The sequence below is a fragment of the Zootoca vivipara genome, chromosome 5 (assembly GCF_965207765.1).
Source record: "Zootoca vivipara chromosome 5, rZooViv2.hap1.1, whole genome shotgun sequence".
In the NCBI taxonomy this organism is placed as follows: domain Eukaryota; kingdom Metazoa; phylum Chordata; class Lepidosauria; order Squamata; family Lacertidae; genus Zootoca; species Zootoca vivipara.
Window position 1 is genome coordinate 8562094 of NC_142588.1, and position 21198 is coordinate 8583291.

General features: G+C 52.4%; 1 protein-coding gene across 1 annotated transcript; it reads right to left on the minus strand.

The window, feature by feature from the left end:
• Positions 1 to 7665: 7665 nt before the first annotated feature.
• NKX1-1 (NK1 homeobox 1) lies at positions 7666 to 14158 on the minus strand. Its single transcript, XM_088669890.1, has 2 exons — positions 13798 to 14158; positions 7666 to 8501 (listed from the first exon to the last, which is right to left on the minus strand). The coding sequence occupies exons 1-2, from the start codon at positions 14156 to 14158 to the stop codon at positions 7666 to 7668; spliced, it is 1197 nt and encodes a 398-aa protein (XP_088526016.1).
• Positions 14159 to 21198: the final 7040 nt, after the last annotated feature.

Consider the following 21198-nt stretch of genomic DNA (forward strand, 5'->3'; position numbering starts at 1 on the left):
AATCTATTTGCGATATAATGGCCTGAGTACTGTTGTTAGTATAACTATAGAAGTTGATCTGTGCCAAAGTGCAATTGGGTAGGCTGCCTCCCTCACCTGGGTGGTACTTATAAACACCATCTCCAAGTCCTCAAAAGATTCCATCAACGGTGTCTCTGAAAAATTTTGCACATAAGACAGGCAAACTAATGTCAGTGTACTTGAAAAAGCAAAGATCACCAGTGCCAAAGCAACGATTCTTCAGCATCTGCTTCGTTGGACTGGTCTGATGCCTGATTATCATTTCCCAAAGCAACTACCTGTACTCTATTCCGAACTTAAAAATGGAAAGTGTAATGCCAGTGGTCAACAGAAGAGGTTTAAACACTCTCTCAGGGCAAGCCTTTAAAAATGTAGTATAAACACTGATAATTGGGGAATGTTGACCTGTGAGAGAAGAGCCTTCACCAAAGGTGTTGTGGGCTTTGAAGATTCTTGAACTCAGGATGAAAGGGAGAAATGTGCTAAGAGGAAGGTGTGTTTGGCAAACCCTCGCCATGATCAACTCCTGCCTGGAAACCTATGTCCCCAACAACGTCTGGATCCAGAATTGGCTTCCACAGTCACCTGCAGACTCACTGTTAAGACCATGTTAATGGAAAACAATCTTACTCAGCTACGAGTGACCGCCAAAGAAGAAAGAAGTATTTGAAGACAAAAGGCGGAGTATGTGTGAGCTGAGCCAAAAGCAGGCAGAAGCTGGAAGTTATGTTGGAATTCAAAGCCATGGCAATGAGAGAAGCAATACCTTTTCAGGAGTTAATGCTGAGAGCCGCTCCATTCTAGGTTCAGGTTGTAATGTATACAGATGTGAAGCTGCCATATATTGAGTAGAGCTATTGCCTATTCTGACTGGCAGCAGCTCTCCGGGTTTTTAGCACCCACTGCTAATGTAAGATGCTTGGGATTTAAGAACCTAAGGTGCATGCAAACCATGGGTTCTAACTGATGTGGCCTGTTGGCACTGTGGTTAAACCACTGAGCCTAGGGCTTGCTGATCAGAAGGTCAGCGGTTCGAATTCCTGTGACGGGGTGAGCTCCCGTTGCTCGGTCCCAGCTCCTGCCAACCTAGCAGTTCGAAAGCACGTCAAAATGCAAGTAGATAAATAGGAACCGCTACAGCGGGAAGGTAAACGGCGTTTCCATGTGCTGCTCTGGTTTGCTAGAAGCGGCTTTGTCATGCTGGCCACATGACCTGGAAGCTATACGCCGACTCCCTTGGCCAATAATGCGAGATGAGCGCGCAACCCCAGAGTCGGTCACGACTGGACCTAATGGTCAGGGGTCCCTTTACCTTTACCTTTATTGCCTATTCTGACTGGCAGCAGCTCTCCGGGTTTTTAGCACCCACTGCTAATGTAAGATGCTTGGGATTTAAGAACCTAAGGTGCATGCAAACCATGGGTTCTAACTGATGTGGCCTGTTGTTATAGCTATTTTTTATTTCATTTGAACTTACCAGCAGCCTAACTTATAACACACAGGAAAGTCCATGTATTAGCCTTTTCTACCTGCACATTATTAATTTTGCTACTTTCTTAATAGTTCAGATTATAAGCTATGAATCAACAGCGGGGAGCACCATGCTCTTGTCTGGAGTAAGAAAAGTTGAACCTGCTAAAATGCCCTCTTTGCACAACTAACAAAAAGATAGGTGTCTATTGCCCTTTGGTTACCTGGAAATCAGGGGGGGGGGAACCATGGTTAGTAACCGCTTTTGCTAAATGTTGTTACTTACCCTTTTATCACTACTGCGCATTTTCAAGTTCATCTGACTAAAGGAACACCATGGCTAGAGCTTTAGGCACAGTTATTCGCGAGCCAGTCCCCCTTGTTGGTGCAATGTGAACAATGGGTCGAATTACACAATGCTTGATCTCATGTCCTGAGTAGCACCCCCCCCAAGTCTGGATGTTCTGAGATAAGGGTACCAGGTGCACTGGGTTACCATAGCAACAGAGCAAGGCATGACTCACTGAGTCATTCCCATTGGCTCAGGAATGTAGAGACAGGTATAATAGTCTCCAGGGCATTCCTTTTATTATGTCCTGTTGAATCTGTGAGAGTCAGAGGACAAGGTTGTGGGTTTTACACAGCAGCATTAACTAGCAGGGTGACAGTGTTAGTAGATCTCGCTGTACATATGTATCTTTACTTCAAAGTCCTGAAGAACTGTATATCATGTTTAGTTTTTTGCCTTGCGTCTGGAGACAATAAACACTTTGTTACTTGGTTACTTTGAACTGTGTGGGAGAGCAGTTTTCCCCTTCACCGGGGACTCTGGAAGAAGCTGTCTGCCGGGAGTAGGAAATATCTGAAGCCTCTGCTGGGGCTCCGCATCCTTTGCTGATGCATCGCACAGGTTGAGATGTAGTGAATTACCAACTGACTCCCACAAGTCACCAACACCCTGAACACACTAAGATTACCAAGTTAAGATGTACAGCTGAAAGGGTACATTATGTGGGATGTGAAACACAGAGCAGTCAAATACAACATTCCTAGAGTGGACATAAAAGGGTATGTCTGGACCAGCCAGTCGGAACTTCCTGTTTCCTCCTGGGCTGGGACAGACTTCCTCTGCATGTGACCAGAGGTGGGCGTGACCTCACCTATGCAGGTAACAAAAGAGCACAGGGGAGGCAGCCATCTCTCTCTCTGACTCCATTCCTCAAAGAAGCAACATCTTCTTAGTTCCAGCCAAGAGAGACAAAGGAACTATCTCCTTATGTAACCTAAGTCTGCCCTCTGTGAACAGAATGTGTGTGAGTAAACTCTTTTATACGTTTTATACGTTTTATACAAGACTGTGTCGTGTCTAATCTTTTTATGACAAAATAAAGGAGAATTACCGGGAAACTTATTTTAGAGGCTTAAAGAAGCCTGGCAAAGACGTTATCCGCTGTACAAGTTTAAAGGGGGGTGTTGTTACTCTGCTAAATTATAGAACTTGTTAACACAAGTTGGGAAGGATATAATTAAACAATATATCCTCTCCTGCCTCCCTGAACATTCCCACACATTACAGTTGCACTTTGATAGACACCCACCAGCTACATCTTCTGTGGCACTGGCAATGTTTTCCATTGGGGTGTCTGGCTGCAGATAACTGTTGCACAGCACTGCAAGGGTACATTGAGAACACGAACACACACACACACACACACACTTCTGCAAAAAGTGTGGGGAAATGTAGGATAATAACAAGCATTTATCTCCCCTGCAGTGAAAAGTGAAGGTTTTTGGGGATGTGTGCATTGAGAATGAGCATTATAATAAATAATATATTATGATTTGGGGAGGAAAAAAGAAGGTAGCTCTTCCTTCCTAAGGATTCCATTCTACCTATCTGAGGCCGAAGGTTCAATATAGGTGAGAGGAAAGTAGCAAACTGATTCTGCAGTGGAAAGCCGCCACCCCCAACAATAGTGTATAGTAGTTGGTTCACATGGAAATCTGTCACAAGAGTAACCAAAATAGTGCAGGGGAATAATAAAATGAGGAGAATCCTAAAATAAAAGGGCAGAAGCAGATGAGTAACTGCAGGGTGATTAATTCACCATGTGGCTCAGGAACAACCAATAAGTAGCATTATGGCAAAAAACAAACAACAGCCAAACCCTCTGATCTTGATAGGATCTGAGCCTTAGCAGGAAAGGAGCCACCACAGATCTAGGATTGGAGATGGTAGCATGGCACCGATGGCAGGGATCCCCTTGGTGTTGCAGATCCTCTGGGGCTAGCAGGTGTTGCAGGCGCTTGCCCACAGCTAAGGTAACACTAGAAAGGAGCTTTAAATTCCTGGTGGAATCCTTTTCCCGGACCAAGCTGCAGATGGGGACACCGTGCAGCAAGTCAAATCATAAGAACCCAGCCCAAATCTATCCCTCTAAAGCTCTTTCTTCTGTGGGCCCTGGGATCCTCGGATGAAGGGTGGTATAAGGGTAAAGTGAAAGGGACCCCTGACCATTAGGTCCAATCGTGACCGACTCTGGGGTTGCGCGCTCATCTCACATTATTGGCCGAGGGAGCCAGCGTACAGCTTCCAGGTCATGTGGCCAGCATGACAAAGCCGCTTCTGGCAAACCAGAGCAGCACATGGAAACGCCATTTACCTTCCCGCTGGAGCGGTTCCTATTTATCTACTTGCATTTTGACGTGCTTTCGAACTGCTAGGTTGGCAGGAGCTGGGACCGAGCAATGGGAGCTCACCCCGTTGCAGGGATTCGAACCGCTGACCTTCTGATCAGCGAGCCCTAGGCTCAGTGGTTTAACCCACAGCGCCACCTGGGTCCCAATGAAGGGTGGTATAGAAACATCATAAATAAACACATTTGTGTGCTGCTATTATGAGCAAATGAAGAACATTTACCAGCCCCTCTTCTCTGCCTTGGCTCTCAAAGCTGCTACAGGGGAAAGTTCTGGCTCTGTTGAAATGTGTTTTTGTGCTCATGGGTGGGCGGAGAGAGAAGGGCAGTCAGTTTGGGCCTAGGAGTTGCTGAGGATACAAATGCGCCAGCACACACTTGAACTCAGGGGGGCTTACTTATGAGTAGCCACACAAAGGGTGGAATTCAGCTAAGGAGTCCTGTCAGCTGCTCAACGGGTCCTGCTGGGGCAGCAGCGCCCCCCTTTCCTTCCCCCACGCCTCACCCCAAAATTGGCTGCAGGGGGGGCGGGAGAACCCCAGAACAGTGCAAGGGGAAGGGGGATTATTAATTTATTATTATTATTATTATTATTATTATCATCATCATTATTATTATTGTCTTGGACAAGATAAAGCGACTAAGAAATTTAATAAATAATAAAATTTCAAGGCATGTCCCGCTTGGTTTCGATGCATTGATGTGTTTGTTTGTAGGTCGCTTTGGGCAACGTAAAGTCACAAACAAATGGTTTGTTGTTGTTGTTGTTGTTGTTGTTGTTGTTGTTGTTGTTGTTGTTAGTTCCCATTCCCATCCAGCGCTGAGGACATAGCCCTTGGTGGAATTCCTCCTCCCATTATACCCTCCTGTTGCCATCCTCCCTAACCAATGGCCACGCTGACCGGCCTGGGGCTGATGCAACTTTGTATATAGCTTTTTGTTCCCTAGCCAGCCGTGTCTGGATATGTCAGTGGTAGCAGAATTCTGCGTTTTATTAGCGGAATTCTTTGCCTTCCTTCTGCCTTAGCCCTCTTCTTCCCCTAGCCCCGTCACGCGCTCCTCCTGCTCCCTCTGGCGGCCGAGCGCGCTCAGCGCAGACCCAGCCAGCTGTGCGCCCCTCCTCCTTCTCCCTCTCGCTCCTTTTCCATTCCCAGCCGTCGAGGCCGTCTGCGCGAAGCTGTAATTTCTCTGTCAGAAATTATAACTTCCTCGCCCCTCAAGTGTCAGCGGTGGCAGCAAGAGGCTGTCAAAAATGCTCAGCGGAGGAAGCAAACGAGAGGAAGGAGCTAATGGGATTAGAAAGAAGTCGTTTAATTCTGTCACCACGCGCCAAGGAAGGAGTGCCCGTCCCCAAAGGAAGGCCCTGTCACCTGAACGCCAAGAACCAGCGGGGACCCCTCGCCCAGTCCCTCCGGCCCTGGGGCCAGCAGGACTAACGCTGCCCAGCCGACCCCCCTGCAAACGCGGCTTTGCGCCTCGCCAGCAGGAATCTTGCGCGCCGTCGAAAATGCGCTGGCAGCTGGAGGGGGCAGGAATGCAGCCCGCGAGAGAAGTTTCCCCCATTGCAATCTAGAAACAACCGCACCTCGCAAGTCCAAAGGCTAACATTGCCAAACTGTGGGGGTCGGGAAAAGAATGCAAAGTGCCCCCCTCCGCCTGGCAGCAAAACCTTCTGACCTAGGTTGAACTCAGTCCTGCGCGCCTCCCGACACGCCACAAAGCTGCGGAAGATGAGCCAAATATTTCTGGCTTTTAATAAATAGCTTAAACGACAAATCATTATTATTGATAATATGCAAAATATCGTTTAACTTTTAAATTACGCCAACTACTCAGAGGGAAAGCGGAGTTTGTTCGGTTTTTTTGGCGCGGTGGGGGTAGGAATGGGAAATGAAAAAGCTCCCGAAACGCAGCATGTTTTAAAAAGGGGGGAACCAAATATTGGCTAAGAAACAGATTACATATTTTATGTACACAAATAATGGCAGTAATCGTATGTTTGAACAAACAGCCAAAATACAACCACGATCGGTTTATTATTACACTTATTTAATCCCAACACATTATATTCGCTGTCTTTGGAAACTACCAAGAGGAGAACCTTTACACGCACACACGAATTATTGGCGAGGGGCCTGGAAATAAACGATGGGAAATAACGTCCACACAGAAAAAAGTCTACATGCGGAATATGTTTCTCTCCAAACCAGAAACGCTGGAGGTGTTGGGGAAGACGCGGCAGCCTTCTCGGTGGGCTTTGGGTTTATTTGAAAACTAGAAACATTAAAGGCAGCCGAATCCATGTACGGTTAAGCCTACACAATTGCAATGGAAAAATTCCTTCAGTAGCACCTTAAAGACCAACTAAGTTTATATTTTGGTATGAGCTTTCGTGTGCATGCACACTTCTTCAGATACACCTGAAGTGTGCATGCACACGAAAGCTCATACCAAAATATAAACTTAGTTGGTCTTTAAGGTGCTACTGAAGGAATTTTTTTATTTTGCTTCGACTCAGACCAACACGGCTACCTACCTGTAACAACAATTGCAATGGGAAAGCGGAGCGCGCGCCTTCAAATCTTCCGGAAATCACAAGGGGGTGGGGACTAATAACTGCTTAACTTTGGCTGGATCGTGAGTAACCTAGATTATTTGCTTCTTCTGTCAACGCCAACTAACTCTGGCGATGATTGCAGTGTTTTTTCTCTCTCTCTTTCTTTCTTTTTTAAAAAGGTTAAAAACAGTCGCTCAGGCAGAACAAAGTCGACTAAATCAATTCTTTATTGATTTAGATTTCCAGCAAAGTGCTTTCTATACCTTTTGGATCAATGTTTCCTTCGCACTTTATACACAAATTATAAAGTTAACATTTGTATAACATCCAGAAATATACATAGTTGACTGATGTTACAAAAAGCTTGTCTCTTTCTCCCTCGTTTTTTTTAAAACGCATTTCCGGTAAGACAGCCCCTTCAGTTTCCAATTTTTAAACTCCCTCCTCCCAGTTCCTCGTCCTTTTTTTTTTAAAAAAAACCAGCAACGCTGAAGTGCGTAAAAGCGCGGGGTCCCGAGCGCGGAGAGCGCTTCATTTCTTAAACGGCGCCTAGAAGGGACGCCGCGCCCCGTTTCACCATGAGAGTCTGCGGGGCAGAGGCATCTTGGGCAAGGGGCGGTGGAGTAGGAGAAAGGGGACCCGGGCAAAGACGGGGCAGCTCGCATTATTTACATGGAGAGACCGAGGCTGCATCCTTCGGCCTCTGCTCAGTTTGTCCCGCAGCTCAGAGCAACGTGACGGCTGCCCGCAGGCGAGAATCGTCCGTGGACCAGACGCCAGGGCACCTATCCTCTTCGCTCCGTCGGGTGGATGCGGGGACCATAGGCTGGGTAGCGAGGCTGCCTCGGCCCGGAGGCCGGCTCCGCGCCAGGCGTCTGTTCCGCAAGGGCTGGTGGCAGCGGCGGGGGCCCCGTCGTTCCCTCAGAGGTGCGGCGTGTAGAAGGCTGGCGCGCCATAGGTTTGCGAGCCCAGCACGAAGGGCGAGAGGACGGCTGGGCTGGGCAGGAAGGGCAGCTGGGCTGCACACACCAGCCCGCCGGCCGGGTGGCTGCCGTAGGCGCCCGGCGGGCCGTGCATGGCCAGGCCGTGGCCCCCCATGGGGGGCGAATGGCTGAGCGGGCTGAGCGCGCCGGACAGGCCTCCACCGCCGCCTCCCACGCCGCCGCCGCCGCCCGTCGGGGCGCTGGTGTCTGCGCCGGGGTTCTGCTTCTTCCACTTGGTGCGCCGGTTCTGGAACCAGATCTTGACCTGCGTCTCGGTGAGGCTGAGGGACAGCGCCAAGTTGAGGCGCTCGCACACCGACAGGTACCGCGTGGCCTTGAACTTGTTCTCCAGAGCCACCAACTGCTCGTACGTGAACGCTGTCCGCGCCCTGCGGGGCTTGCCCGACTTGGAATCAGAGCCCGGGCGCTTGCGCTTGGCTTTGCCCGACGGCACGGACGCCGCCGACGCTGCTTGCTGGCCCTGGGCCTGGGCCTGAGGCTGCGGCGGCTGCCCTCCGGAGGCGCCTCCGGGCTGCTGAGGCGGCGGCGGTGGGTGAGCCCCGAGGTCGTCCGCTGCGAGGGTGCTGCCGCCTCCCGCCTCGAGGGCGCCCCCCTCGCTGTGGCTGCTGCTCTCCTCGCTGCACAGCTCCTCTTCCTCGTCGTCCTCTTCCTCCTCGTCGTCCTCCTCGTCAGCGGCTTCGCTGCCCGCGCAGGGGCTCCTCCGCTTGCTCGGATCCAGCTCTGCCTCCTCGCTCCGGTACAGCTCGCCGGTCTCTGCACACACAAGCGAAAAAGAGTGAGCCGGGCGGGGCTCCTGCGGCCGTCCTCGCCCCCACCCCTCCACGCGCAAAGCACCCATACAGCCTGGCTGGGCTCAGTGTGGCCGGCGCCGAGCCGGGCCGTGTCCTCGCCCCCAGAACAGCAGCGCCAGGCGCAGACCGTCGAAGACGGGAACGGAGGAGACATTCCTTTGACAGTGGGCACATTTCCTCAGCCGCACAACCGAAGTCTCTCCGTTCTAGTTTGCTCATCCTATCCCTCCCCCCATAAGTTCCTCAGACTACAGCTCTGCAAACATACGTGGATCTGCTGTTCTGCCCTAGTAGGGGTCAGAAATGTGTCGTTCAAAGGCGAGGCGCGTCTACTTATTCGTGATCCTGAAGGTGGGCATTGGTGTCCGCACCGGGGAGGGGGCCGTCTCCACCCCCCTCCCACAGACCTTAATACTCCAGATCCCCACTTTTCATTTAAAATAGAAAGTTTCTACTGTAGTAGCATTTGTAGAACCTGGGACCCCATTCTCATTTCATTTGTTTGGTGAGAAAGTTGCCTCCCTGCCCGCCCTGCTCTCGGTGCTTTAAGAATTAAGTTGTATCAGTGACCGAGATTTAGGAAAGCAGAGCTAGCCAATTAAACAAACAGAAGGCGAGACTCTTGGTGTTTTATAAAGCCTTTTCTGCTGGTCTTCCCTGTTAGGGGAAAAAAAAGATTGCTGCCCCACAGGAAAACAACTCCGGGGTCTGGAGTTCTGGGTTAGCTTCGATTGGGGTAGTATTGTTTACCGATAAATTTATTCATAATAAAAGCGTGTCAGCCAAAGTAACAGCCAAGACGGGAGCTCATAATGTTTCTAACTTGGGTTTTATTTCACACCAAAAAATGTGATTTTCTTCATTCTGTTAATACCAATGCACATAAAATCTTCCATGTTTCTGCCATATTGCAGAGGACAGGAGGGTGCCTGCGGAATTGAGGGGTCTCGCCAGCTCTGCAAAGTAACCTAGTGTCGTTATACCCATTTTGCTGAAGTACTTTAGGACAGCTCTAAAGTATAGCTCAATGTTGCTCAGTGTTGTTACCTGGTATCTGGGTCGTGTGCTTTTGTTTTTAAAATAAATGTAGTGGCTGTGAAGTTGATTGTCAGAGCAGTGCAATTAATAAAGGCTGGGAGGAAGTAAATGGAGTCGGGGAAATAATTCAGATGGTCAGTGGTGAACGGACAGAGATTGGTCTGGACGCCAAGTAGGTGGTGTGTCCAGGTCTGTCCAGGCGTCACCGCTGAAGACCTGTTCTCTGATGCAAGTTAGCTTTGTCTATTTATTTTTAGTTTTTACTTCCTTCGCCCCCCTCGGAATAATTTATGTGAATCCCCTCTTTAGGCAAAGCAAGGAATGGTTGGTTGTAAGTCACTTTGGGCTACCTTGGGCAAGATAAAACTACTTCAAAATTTATTATTATTATTATTATTATTATTATTATTATTATTATTATTATTATTATTCCCACCCTCTACACGCCTTACTCCCACTCCTTGTCCGCAACTTGCGGCCTTGGAAGTTCGGGGAGTGGCAGGTGAAGAAGCAGCAGCGAGGCCCTTGGATGAGGTCAGCTCGTCCAAGTCGTCGGAGGGGCAACCGGGGAGGCCTGGCAGGCGGGGGGCTGGTCGGGTTAGGCCCGCTGGCCGGAGGCTCTGTTTGGAAAGGCGAAACTTGAGCGCGGCAGAGGCCTTGGGACGCGGCCTGAAGGTGGGTGGCGTCGCCTTTGAGCCCCGGGACCTATTTGTTGAATGCTGTGCCGCTGCAACTTAGGATAATGCTGGCGGGGAGAGGGAGGGGGCTGGCGGGGGGACGACACCCGGAGCTGTCTCCTTCGCGGCAGGCCGCCAGGCGATGGTCGCCTCTGTTGTTTTGGGGGTTTGATCGCGCGCGTCCAGAGCCATCCAGGTGGCCCGGGAGCGGGGGCCTGCGAGTGGCGCTGGTTAGCGTCCAGAGGACCCCCAGAAGGGGAGCCCAGGGGGAGGTTTCACTCCCCTGCTTTGAACCGCCAAAACACAAAACTCCGGGTCCCCCTTAAGTACCCGAAGCGCGTGTTCCCTGGCATGGCTTGGAGATGACCGTCCAACCCTCTGGGACCCCTGGGGTGACTTCTTAGGCTGTTGGCATCCTGCACTATAGACTTTAGGTCCCGTTACCCTCAGCCCAGAAGATTATCAGTCGACGGAAAGAATATGTTGTTTTTGGCTTACTAAAATACTGTACTGCCAGGAACGCGCGGACTCAACTTGGAGGACAAAACTCCAACTAAATAATAATATTTTTAAATTTTTTATAAAAAGCTTAATAATTAAAAAAAATAAGCACGATCTCATTGGCCAAAGGATCGGTGCCCTTCGCTCGCTGCCTTGCAGCCTGAGCAAAACGAAGCCGGAGAAGTCGGGAGCGGACCGCGGGGGACGCCCGGAGAAACGCTTCTCACCAGCCAGCTGAGCTGGGCGAAAAGGCATCGGTCCCGCAACATGCAGATTTCGTGGAAATAATGGCTCCCTCATTCCTTACTGCAAAGGACTTGTTGAAGGCAGGCAGAACACGTGCAGTTTATGGCCTGATCTTGAAAAAGCTGGTTGTTGTTTTTTTAATTTTTTTTTTAAAAGGTCAGAAAGTGCCATTCATCCGAATGGAACCGAAGAAGCAAGCAGTACGTCGCTCACTTCCCATCAAAGCTTTGTCTGTCCGTTGTTTGCTTATTCTTGTTTTTTTGGTTATCCCCTGGAAGGAGGATTTAATTGGACCAAATACTTGTATCGATTGCTAGAGCAGATCCAAACTTAATTAAACCAATTCTGTGTAATGTACAAAGCAGTTAGCGGTCACTTAATTTGTTTGGGGTTATATATTAATCGCCAATTAATGGGACTCGGGCGAGAGTCGGGCTCTTGCCGGTGCCCCCAGACCTCCCCAGTGTTTTGCTTTCGCCGACGAGGCAAATGTGCGAAGAAGAATATCTCACTTTTCGAAAGGAAGCAGCTCCCGGGTGGCAAAACGTGGCCTGGGAATGATTTGTTTGTTTGGTTTTAAAAGCCTTAAATCGCCAAGACCCCCCAAACTTCTCAGGGAAGTTCGCGCACTTAAATTGTTGGAGGAAACATGAAATCCAGGATACAGGGCTTGGGCGTAAAATATACAGATTTCCCTCCTGTGCAATATCGACCTCCTTTAAACCAGAACTAACTGATCTCAAATTTGGCTCGGCGTAAACGAATTTATAGATAAATTGTTTTAACGCGGGCTGTTGCTTGATCTTCGCCTGACAAAAGAAACCGGAACCTCATTTTTGAAGTGGGGAGTTGTCGGACAATCGAGCTTTCCAAAGCTTGGTTTGCCGCCTACCCCGGGAAAAGGTGCAGAAACTCCGGCGCGCGATCGGGAAATTTGAAGCTCAATGAAAGTTTAGGCAAACTGGTTTGGTTTTTTGCAAAGCCTCTGGATGTGCGCGGCATTTCTTGCCACAAAACGGTATCCTTTCGGGGCGCTTCGGTCGGAGGCTTTCCCATTCGACTGCGCCCCAAAGTTTTCCCTAGAAGAAAAGTGCGAGCGCAGCAGTCTCGCCGACCGAGGGAGAACGGGCCTTTTCCTCTCTGGTCCCCAAACTCCTCGAAGTCCCTCTCCTGCGCCACCACGCCCTTAGGATCTGGGCCTGGCTCCAGGAGTGGGGTCCAGACGGGCCCTGGCACTGGGAGTAGGAGAGCTGGGCCTCCGCGCCTCCTGGCCTGGACTGTTTGGGACACCCGCGACCCCGAGGACCCCTCTGGGCTCCATGGCCAAGTGGCTGGAAGCCGGAGTGTCCAGGAGTAGACGCAGGTCTTGGCAGTTGGGTGCGAGCGTGGGGCAGTGGAGTTGCGCGCCCGCCGACTTTGCGCAGGCCTCGGGCGGCTCGCGCTCCCCGGGGATGTGGCCGGCTCTGCTGGCTGCAGAGACTAGCCCGGCCTCGGAACGGAGCTTCCGGCGCTCCCCGGTCCCGCGCAGGGGTGTCCCAGCCCAAGGAACCGGATGGGAGCAAGGGCGAGGGAGGGGGCGTCGGGAGCCTAGGAGGGACCCGGGGAGGCAAAAGCAATCTGGCGCCCGGGTCGAACGCCCTTCCCGGTCGATAGGCAGCCCTAATAAGTGTAATAGGTTTTAATCGAGTAATTATCCGAATTTTGACCCTATAATTTAGATGTTAGGCGAGAGTTTGCAAGGTGCTTGAAAGAGATATGCACAATTCGATAATAGGATATCGACCCGCTCAGTCCTACACGCCACTCTGGGGCGATTTCCCCCATTATGCAGCCTCTTTACGCTGCTAAGCACATTTTACTTTAAATGTAATCGAAGGAATTTAATTGTTTTTCCAGAGATAACCAGCATTTTGTCACAATTAGTCTGATTTGTCCTTAAAAAAAGCTAAAGAGGGTGGGAGAGAGAGAAAATTGAATCTGTCGCCGGGAGCAAAAAGCCAGCTCTGTGCTTGTGTGTGTGTGTTGTTGCTTTTTTTAAAAAAAGAACATCCCTGGACCTTAAAGGCACATTTTACCCCGAAAAAGGTTAACCTGGGGGACCAGAACCCGCGCAGGAACCGCGGCGGTTGTGTTTCTGAAGCAATTGGAGGGTTCTGGCAGGCTTCCCGCTAACGCCAGCCGCTCTCCAGTGGCCCAAAAGGGGACGTGGCTGCAAGGTGCCATCTCTTGGGAACCCCAGCCGGCCACCTGGAGTTGCAGGATGCTGCCTGGCCTGTCCGTTCCCTTCAGGCGTCTGAGTCCAAGAAAGCAGCGCGCAGAGTTTGCCCTGGCCTTAAAAGCTTAGGAGCGCACAAAGCAGGCATCTTCCAGAGCTGGAGCGCCGGCCCGGGCCACTTCCTCTCCGGCAAGAGAGATTCTCCAGGCCGAGAAAGGAGGCTTCTTCCTCCTTTCCCAGGCTCCCTCTCCCTCTGCCTAGCATAGGAGTCTAGAGGGCGAGTTCCCCACTTGGTGGCATTGCCTGGCACAAAACTTTGGGCGCGACTGACCAGGAAGAGTTCCGCCAAGCCCTCCCTTCTCCTCTCCCCATTCTGCAGAGGGCCTCGAGAGCTTGCCCTCTCTCTTGAGGGCCTCTGCTCCCCATGGTTGGCCCGCAACAACAGAGGAACGCCTTCTGCGCGGAGACAGAAGTGGCCGACGAGCCGGCCAATGCAGGCGATTAGACGGGACCCACCGGGGTCCTCCCTGGCTGCTGCTGCGGGGTCGGGGGTGCAGGCGAGGGCGGCCCGTGGTACTTACTGCGCAGGTCGGCCGCGGACTTTCTCCTGGCTGCCTGGAAGTCGTCAGCCAGAGCCTTGCCATCCGCGCCCGCCTCGTCCAGCTTCTCCTCGCTCACCAGCGTGTATTCTCCGCCGGCCGCGGCTTTGTAGAGCACGGCGCAGTGCCTGCGGCTCTTGCTGTTGAACTTGTTGGGGTCCAGGATGTCCAGCACCGAGAATGAGGTGGTTCTGTGCACAACTGGCAAGGCGCCGCCCGCCCCTTCGGGCCCGGCCGTGTTGTTGGCGTTCTCGCTGCCCTGCCTGTCCCTGCTCACGGGGCACGAGTAGACCGGCGTCAGGTCGCTGCTGGGCGTCAGGCGCTGCTCCGCTGGCCCGTCCATGCTGTCCCCCCTCGGCCAGCTGCACGACCCGGGTTCCCCCAAGAGGCACTCCGGAGGGCTCGCCGCCGCCGCCACCGCTGCAGCCGGAATAGAGACGTCACCCACCTGAGCCTTGTCTCGCCTCACGTTCATGACTCCTCGCAGAGCAGCCCTCCCCCCCTCCACCGCCGCCTCCACCGCCCGCCCCCTCCGGATGACTTCCTTCTGCAAACTTCGCCTGGAAACACCCCCTCCGGAGGAGGAGGAGGAACTTGGCAGAGAAAGCGAGGCGCGGAGTGTGCGTGTCTGTGCGCTCCGCTTCGAAAGGTCCCTGCGCTGCTGCGGCTTCTGACCCCCACACCTCCTCGCTGGAGGGCAGCCTAGACATTTATTCCACCCTCCTTTCCCGCAGGAGGGGGAGGGGGGCTTCGTTATGCATTCATATTTAACACCCGGTGGTAATTGGCTGCAAATTAATCCCTTGCCCAGAACGGCCAGCAACCTTCGTCCCAGAGGAGCGCGCAGGAGGGTAGAGAGGGGGCGGCCGGGAGGGTGAAGAATGGCGGGGCTGCCGGAGATATACTTCGCTGTCAGCTCGGTTTCAGCGCCCTCCACTCATCTGGAAAGCATCTAAATAGCCTTATTTGGCGAGGTGGGAGGAGAAGGAGGCGCTCGCTTTGAAATAATTGCGGGATCCAACGAAACGCCGCGCTTGGGCTCTGGCCCTTCAGGCGCTCTCAGCGACTGGAGAGGCTGCTTTCCACCCCGAGGCGTAAATTGCGCGCAAAAGTCACTCGCCCCCAGTCCCACGGTGGGTCTTTACCATCGCCGCCCTCCAGATCCGCCCATAAGTAGCACTTACTCACGAACAAGAAGGACACACTGATGTACAGAAGAACCACAGATACGTGAGAAGCTCGGGACCTTTTCACACGAGGGTGGAAAAGACGCCAAACGGATGATCCGGCCCTCTTAGCGCAAGGAAACCCCTCGAATTCCACATTCAGGTTCCCCTCCTGACCCTGTTACGGAATTAGTGAGAGAAGAAATTGCCCAGGAGCAGAGACCCCGAGTCAAAAAGCCCTGGAACGCCAAGACCTCCTGCAAAGCAGTGTGGGGAGGGTGGCGGGACTAGAACTCCCCATCCAATAATTTGCGCGCATAGCTGCCAAGTTTTCCCTTTTCTCGCGAGGAAGCCTATTCAGCATAAGGGAAAATCCCTTAAAAAAAGGGATAACTTGGCAGCTATGTGCGCGTCAGCTGGAACATACAATAAAAAGAACATGACTTTTCAGCCCGTGGGGGGGGGCGGGGCGGGGAGGCGAAAATGCAAGTTGCTATCTGGAAATTTCTGTTGTTTGCTTCTTTGAGGGCGTAAATTCTGTTCTTGTTTTGTATGTCTAGATCACGGTGGCTTGAATTACCTGCCAAAAGAAAGGCCGGGACTAGAGAAGGAATAAACGAAAAATTAGGGTGGGTGGGTGGGTTCCCCCCCCATTTCCCTTTTTTTCTTTTTTGCCTTTGAGTCTAGTGACACATACAAGGGCAGGTCTTTTGCAATTACCGCGAGCAATGATCCTTTGGAAAGCAGAAATTAAAACTTGGAAGGAATAATGGCTAAAGCAATCAGCTGTAATTTTGGTCGGGCTCGGACATGATTAGCCCATCAGTGGGCCGGGCCCAGGGGAGGCCCTGCAGGCAGGAGAGCTAGCGCGGCTCGGCTCTTTCTGGACACCGCGTTCGCCGGGTACCCGAGCGAGGCCTTTCTCTCTTTCTTTTTACCTGTAGCCCCCCCCCCCCCGCCCAAGAAGGGTCCTTTAGGACTTAGTTATATTTAGGACGCGTGGGGAAAACTCGTCCCGCATGATCTACATTCACCCCTCTTACACATCTTGGCCACTTTGGGCAAGCAATTAATTGCGCATTAATCCGACGCAAAGCCCCCAAGGGGAAGGACCAGGGGCCCTGGAGCAGAAACCAACGCCGGATTTCTGTCCTCGCTGACAGGCCCCAGAGGGACCTTCTCGAAGCGGGGAGCCGCCTCCTGGGCCTCCTGCCTCCACCCCCCCCCCAGCCTGGCAGGAGGAAGGAGCTGGGCGCCGCGCAAGGAAGACCTTCCATTGCTCCTAATCACAATTGATTGTCAATTAGAGGCTCATTTGCGCAATCTCCATCCATCTGCCATCTCCGGTTATCTGTTCTCGGGAAAGTTGGCGCTGATTCTGGGGGCCTCGACGAGCCGTGGCAGGCAATAATATCTCTGTTCTTGCTCGGGCCGGGTCTCAGCCTCATCCCCGGCCACAGGCAGGGCAGGAGCGAGGCGGCCACAAACTTTTCCTTTCCGTTTCTCGGAGGGAGGAGGGGAAGGGGGCCAAGGCAGCCCGAATCAGGGACAAGGCTTTCCTGCCCCGGAAAGCAACCCCAACTGCCCCCCCAGGGCCTTTTGGGCGAGGCAGCAGCTTGTCTTCTCCCTGAGTTGCCTTAGGAGCGATGCCCTCGGGGGGCGCCGTATCGTAAGGCAGGTGGGTGGGCAGGAGAGAGCTGGGCACCTCCGGGGAAAAGAAGCTGCGGTCAACCGAGGGGGCTCTTGGCCGAGCTGGTGGGACTCGCAGGTGCCCCGGGGCTTTTCAAGCGAGGCCCAGCCGGGCGTCGAGCCGGCCACCGGGCACTCGACGCCCGCTTGGTTCTCTGTCCCGAGGGCTGCCGAAGCGACGGAAGACCGAAAGTATTTTCATGGCCCTTCCGCCCAACCCCCCCTCCCCGCTGCCGGTTCCGCGTCCCGCTCCGGAGTTTCAGCGCCAAACTTCCTTTTTAATTAGATCTTCCCAAGTCCAGTCAACAAATGAACCTTTTCTTTTCCTCCATTCATCATCGCCCTGCAGCGGCGCAGGCAGATCTCAGGGTAATTAAGGACATTTATCGTGGTGGTAAAACAGTTTAGCAGCCCTTGTTATATTGGGAAGGTCACTTTGATGGATTTACACGGGATGGGGGGAAACTGGGCAGGAGGGGGGTGCTCATCCCCCCTCCTCCGCGCCTCCGAGCCGCGAGCATTGATCAGAAACGTGTGCCGAGAGCACGGAAAGGTCATCGCGGGGGAAGGAGAAACGCGCCCAGGCCCCGGGCTGGGGGTACGGAGAAGCCAGGCTCCGGCAGGGGGCCCCCCTGTCCTGTGCGCCCTGCACCCCAAGGTGCTCAGAGGGTGGGACTGGGAGACGCGGGCGGGGAGGGAAGGCGTCTCTTCCCAAACGGGCCAATTCATTCATTCATTAATTTAAACCCGTGCCTTCAACGCCTGTAACATTTCCGACGGGAAAAGACGAGAGCACCCGTCGCGCGTCCGCCCTTTGTCCTGTCTTGGGTGCACCTATTTGGAGCGCCGCGTAAAGAAACGATTCTCTTTCTTCCTCGAGGCCGCCATCATTTTCCCGAGAGCGCAGCGACGGCCAATATGATGAGGACTGTGTACTGCCAAGAAGAGCATAACCAGGCGGGTCATTTTGCCCCAGAAGAGCCACCAGACGCTTTCAGTTCTGCTTGAACTCCCCACCCCCCCACCCCAACACACACTTTACAAAACGCAGATACATTTCCACTGGTGAAAGCAGAAGTGACAACAGAAAGAGACAAGCAGCTTTTACACCAACAGCACGGCAACCAGGTTTTGGTGAAAGAGCATCGCTTGCACCCTATGGCACGAAGGGGCCTGCCCCATTTTTATTCTCGCCACTCACTCGGGGTAGCTTCAACCGGAGGAGCGCCCGGTTGCAACGCGGAGATGAGCTTGTCGGTTCTGAAGCCCTTTGGTACAACTCACGTGCTGCAATTAAGTCTTAGAATCATAGAATTGGAGATATGGGTGGGACCCTGAGGGTCATCTAGCCCAACCCCCTGCAGCGCAGGAATCTCAGCTAAAGCACCAATGACAGGTGGCCATCCAACCTCTGCGTGAAAACCTCCAAGGAAAGAGAGTCCACAACCTCCCGAGGGAAACCGTTCCACTGTCTAGCAGCTCGAAGTATCTGCAGCTAAGAGAAGGATATAGTCCTGCTTTCTTTATCCCTGACTTTCATTCCCTTTCAGGCGTCATTGTGCTGAATTATAATAGATTTTTAGCTCTTAGGGGCAAGGACCCTTTTTGGGCACTTTGAAAATCTCCAGGCGCAGTTATGCAAGCATGATTGCTTGGGCCAGATCCGACACTTATGGTTAAACAACGTTTCAATCCTGAGAGTCTTTCCTCCGGGGAAAACGAATCTGGAACGAAGCGAATGAAAGAACAGCAGGCTGCTGGGGATGAGCTGGTTGCTGTCCAGCATCTGTCCTAATCGCAAACCTGAATATTGTCCTTCCATTTGCTTTGCTGCTGATTCACTTCCCCCGAGGAGGGAATTTCATGTCGGAAACGCGTCGGGAATTGGCAGCAAAAAATAAATAAAAAAGAGCTGCTTCCGTTTGGTTTCTGCTTGCCTCGTGGTTCCACACTCCCTCCCTTTCGTAAATACGCAAGCTAGCCCGCCCCACTAGGCAGTCTCTAAATGGGCTGGGTTGGAAAGGACTTCTTGCTTTTGTCCGTTTGGGGCTTTTGGGGAGGACCAAGTCCCTTTGAAAAGCAGTACCGTCCCGGGACACACAGGCAAACCTCTGCGCCTGCAAGGAGCTAAACTTTTCGTGGGTTCTTTTACATTCTGGAGAGGGGAGGATTCCCCACCTCGCTGAGTCCCAGACACTTTTTGGCTCAAGATAGAGAATGAGGTCCGGGGAGGCTACTGGAGTTTTTTTTTAAAAAAATTGCTCCCAGGTTCTTATAAAACTCTCAGCAGTAGCAAAACCAGCTGATTCTCCTCCCCCCCAACTTTTTTTGCCCCCGAGAATTCGGGCACAGGCCTTTGCTCCGGACACAACCAAGCGGTGTGTGTGTGTGTGTGTGTGGCACACAACGAGATGAGCTCCATGTTGTTTGGGTTTCTCCCACTTCCTGAAATGACGCGAGCAGAGATGGTTTTCACGATAAAGGTTAAAAATTATTTAAATTGCTAATCAAGCCACAGTCAAAGAGGCATTAATTCTCCCCCAACAAATGGAATGGGGGTAGGTGGGAGGGAAGGAGGGCTATGGAGCTGATCTTGCCCTCTATCAATACACTGTCAGCTCTTCATCCTGGAAGATTTAAAAGCTCAGGGGATTTCCAGGTTAGGCTAGTAATGAGCTTAATTGAGGTTAATGCTTCCTGCACATCTCCTTGATTATTAAATTAATATTATCACACGCATGAATCATAATTAGAAGTTTAAATAATGCTCCGGGAAATCCTCGGAGGACCTATTAAAACGGGGGTATCCCCCCCCTTTCTCGCTGGTTTCCCGGGGAAAGAGGCGCGCAATGGCAGCTGGGCTTGCGGGATCCAGGGGTGCTGCGCTCGGGGATGTGGGCCTGGGAAGTTCGTGCGCGCGCAGAATAATCTCTTTCCCGCCAGCCCACCCTCCCGGACCCTGCTATTGCCTGCTTCTCCCGTGACGTCTCTCGGCTCAGCCCCTCTTGCGTGGTTGATCACCCCTGTACCAGAGGCAACCAGAATCCTGCTTAACGTCACCCCTCCTCTGTTGATCGGACCTCACAACCGATCTCTCCAGTCCTCGGAGTTGAAACAGACTATTAATATAAATGCTGTTGCCATGCATTGATGCCGTCAGAATGATTTCGTCTCCTGCACTCTGACTTCTGTAGGATCCCCTCCCCAGAGAGGCCAGGCTGCCTCTCCGAAATCTGTCCCTGTTGAGGCGCAGGGATCCTTGGAAGAGACGCCTCTGCGCCAGCGTATTCCCCCAAGGAGCAGCGGCTCGGTGGAGTCCTCGGTGGCTCAGTTTGGAGTCTGCTCTGACCCTGCATAACGCCCCCCCCCCAATCTGAACGAACCCAAAGCCCCCCCGGCCCAAGCCAAAGGCCTCGGTAGCTGCACTGCACGTTTTCTTTCCAAATGAAACGAAAACAGGAGTTGTGCAGTTAGACGTGCGCCACCCCCACCCGACCCCGCTTGGCTGCTGGAGTTTCTTCCTCTCCAAGGCCCAGATCCTAAACTCAAAGGGAGCCCCGCAAACAGAAGCCCCGCCTGCCCGGCAAAGTGGCCGGCTGAGCCCGAGGGGAGGCGCCTCGCAGCCTGGAGCCCGGAGCGGACTCGCGTGCGCGCTTGCCTAGCAGCCGGCAGCCGCGCAGGGAACGGCGAGAGCCGCTGCCTGGTTGCCGCCTCCCATCGGGGAGCGAGAGGGAGAGGGAGGTGCCCCCTCTTCTTGCTTTAAATAAAACCGGGCCAATCTCGAAATAAAACAAAAGAGGCCAAAATTAGCCGCCGGGACCATTCGTAACGCGCTCGCCTTTTGTCAGAGAGCGAGCGCGAGGAGGAGAATCAGATGGCTTTTTCCTGCCACAACTATCTCTTTTCTCCTCCTCTATTTATTTTCCTCTCGGTTGCTGCAACATATTGAAGGGGGAGAAAAAGGAAACATTAAGATCAACCGGGAGCTCTGCCGACGGTTTAACGATTTCAAATGAGCGTTGACTCGGGTGAAAATCTGACAATTACCCGTCAGGGTGGCAGATGATGGTTAAAATTACCAGGAATCAATATTCTCACCGGGTGTCCCAGCCTGATAAGAGAGACCAAGACAATGTTGACTATTAAAGTCGACAGCTTGAGATATTACACTATTAGTTATGCTATTTTTAATAATCTATAATATTTGGGCTATAATTAATTAATTATACGGGTCAGATAATATCTGGGGCTGGAATTAGGTCTGAAAGGTCTATTAAGGTTGGTAATGAGAAAGGAGAAATCTAATCTAAGGACGAGGAGCCGTGAAGGAACAAATAGACAACCGACTTCAGCTAGACAGAGCGGGAGAGATGGGCTGGCGCAGACCCGGAGCGCGCGGCTGTCCGGCCCAGAGGCGCCCTGCGCCCGCCGGGGACACGGCAGATCCCGCTGCTTTCGCATGAAAACTGCTCGGGGCCCTCCTGTGCAACGGGAGAACATTCTGCTTAAAAATATATATACATTTTTT

What these genes read in the sequence shown, in the direction of transcription:
- NKX1-1 (XM_088669890.1), bottom strand. Translation starts at nt 14,158, where the DNA reads ATGGACGGGCCAGCGGAGCAGCGCCTGACGCCCAGCAGCGACCTGACG. An exon ending in GTCCGCGGCCGACCTGCGCA is followed by an intron (nt 8,502 to 13,797) that starts GTAAGTACCACG and finishes TTGTGTGTGCAG; the next exon opens with AGACCGGCGAGCTGTACCGG.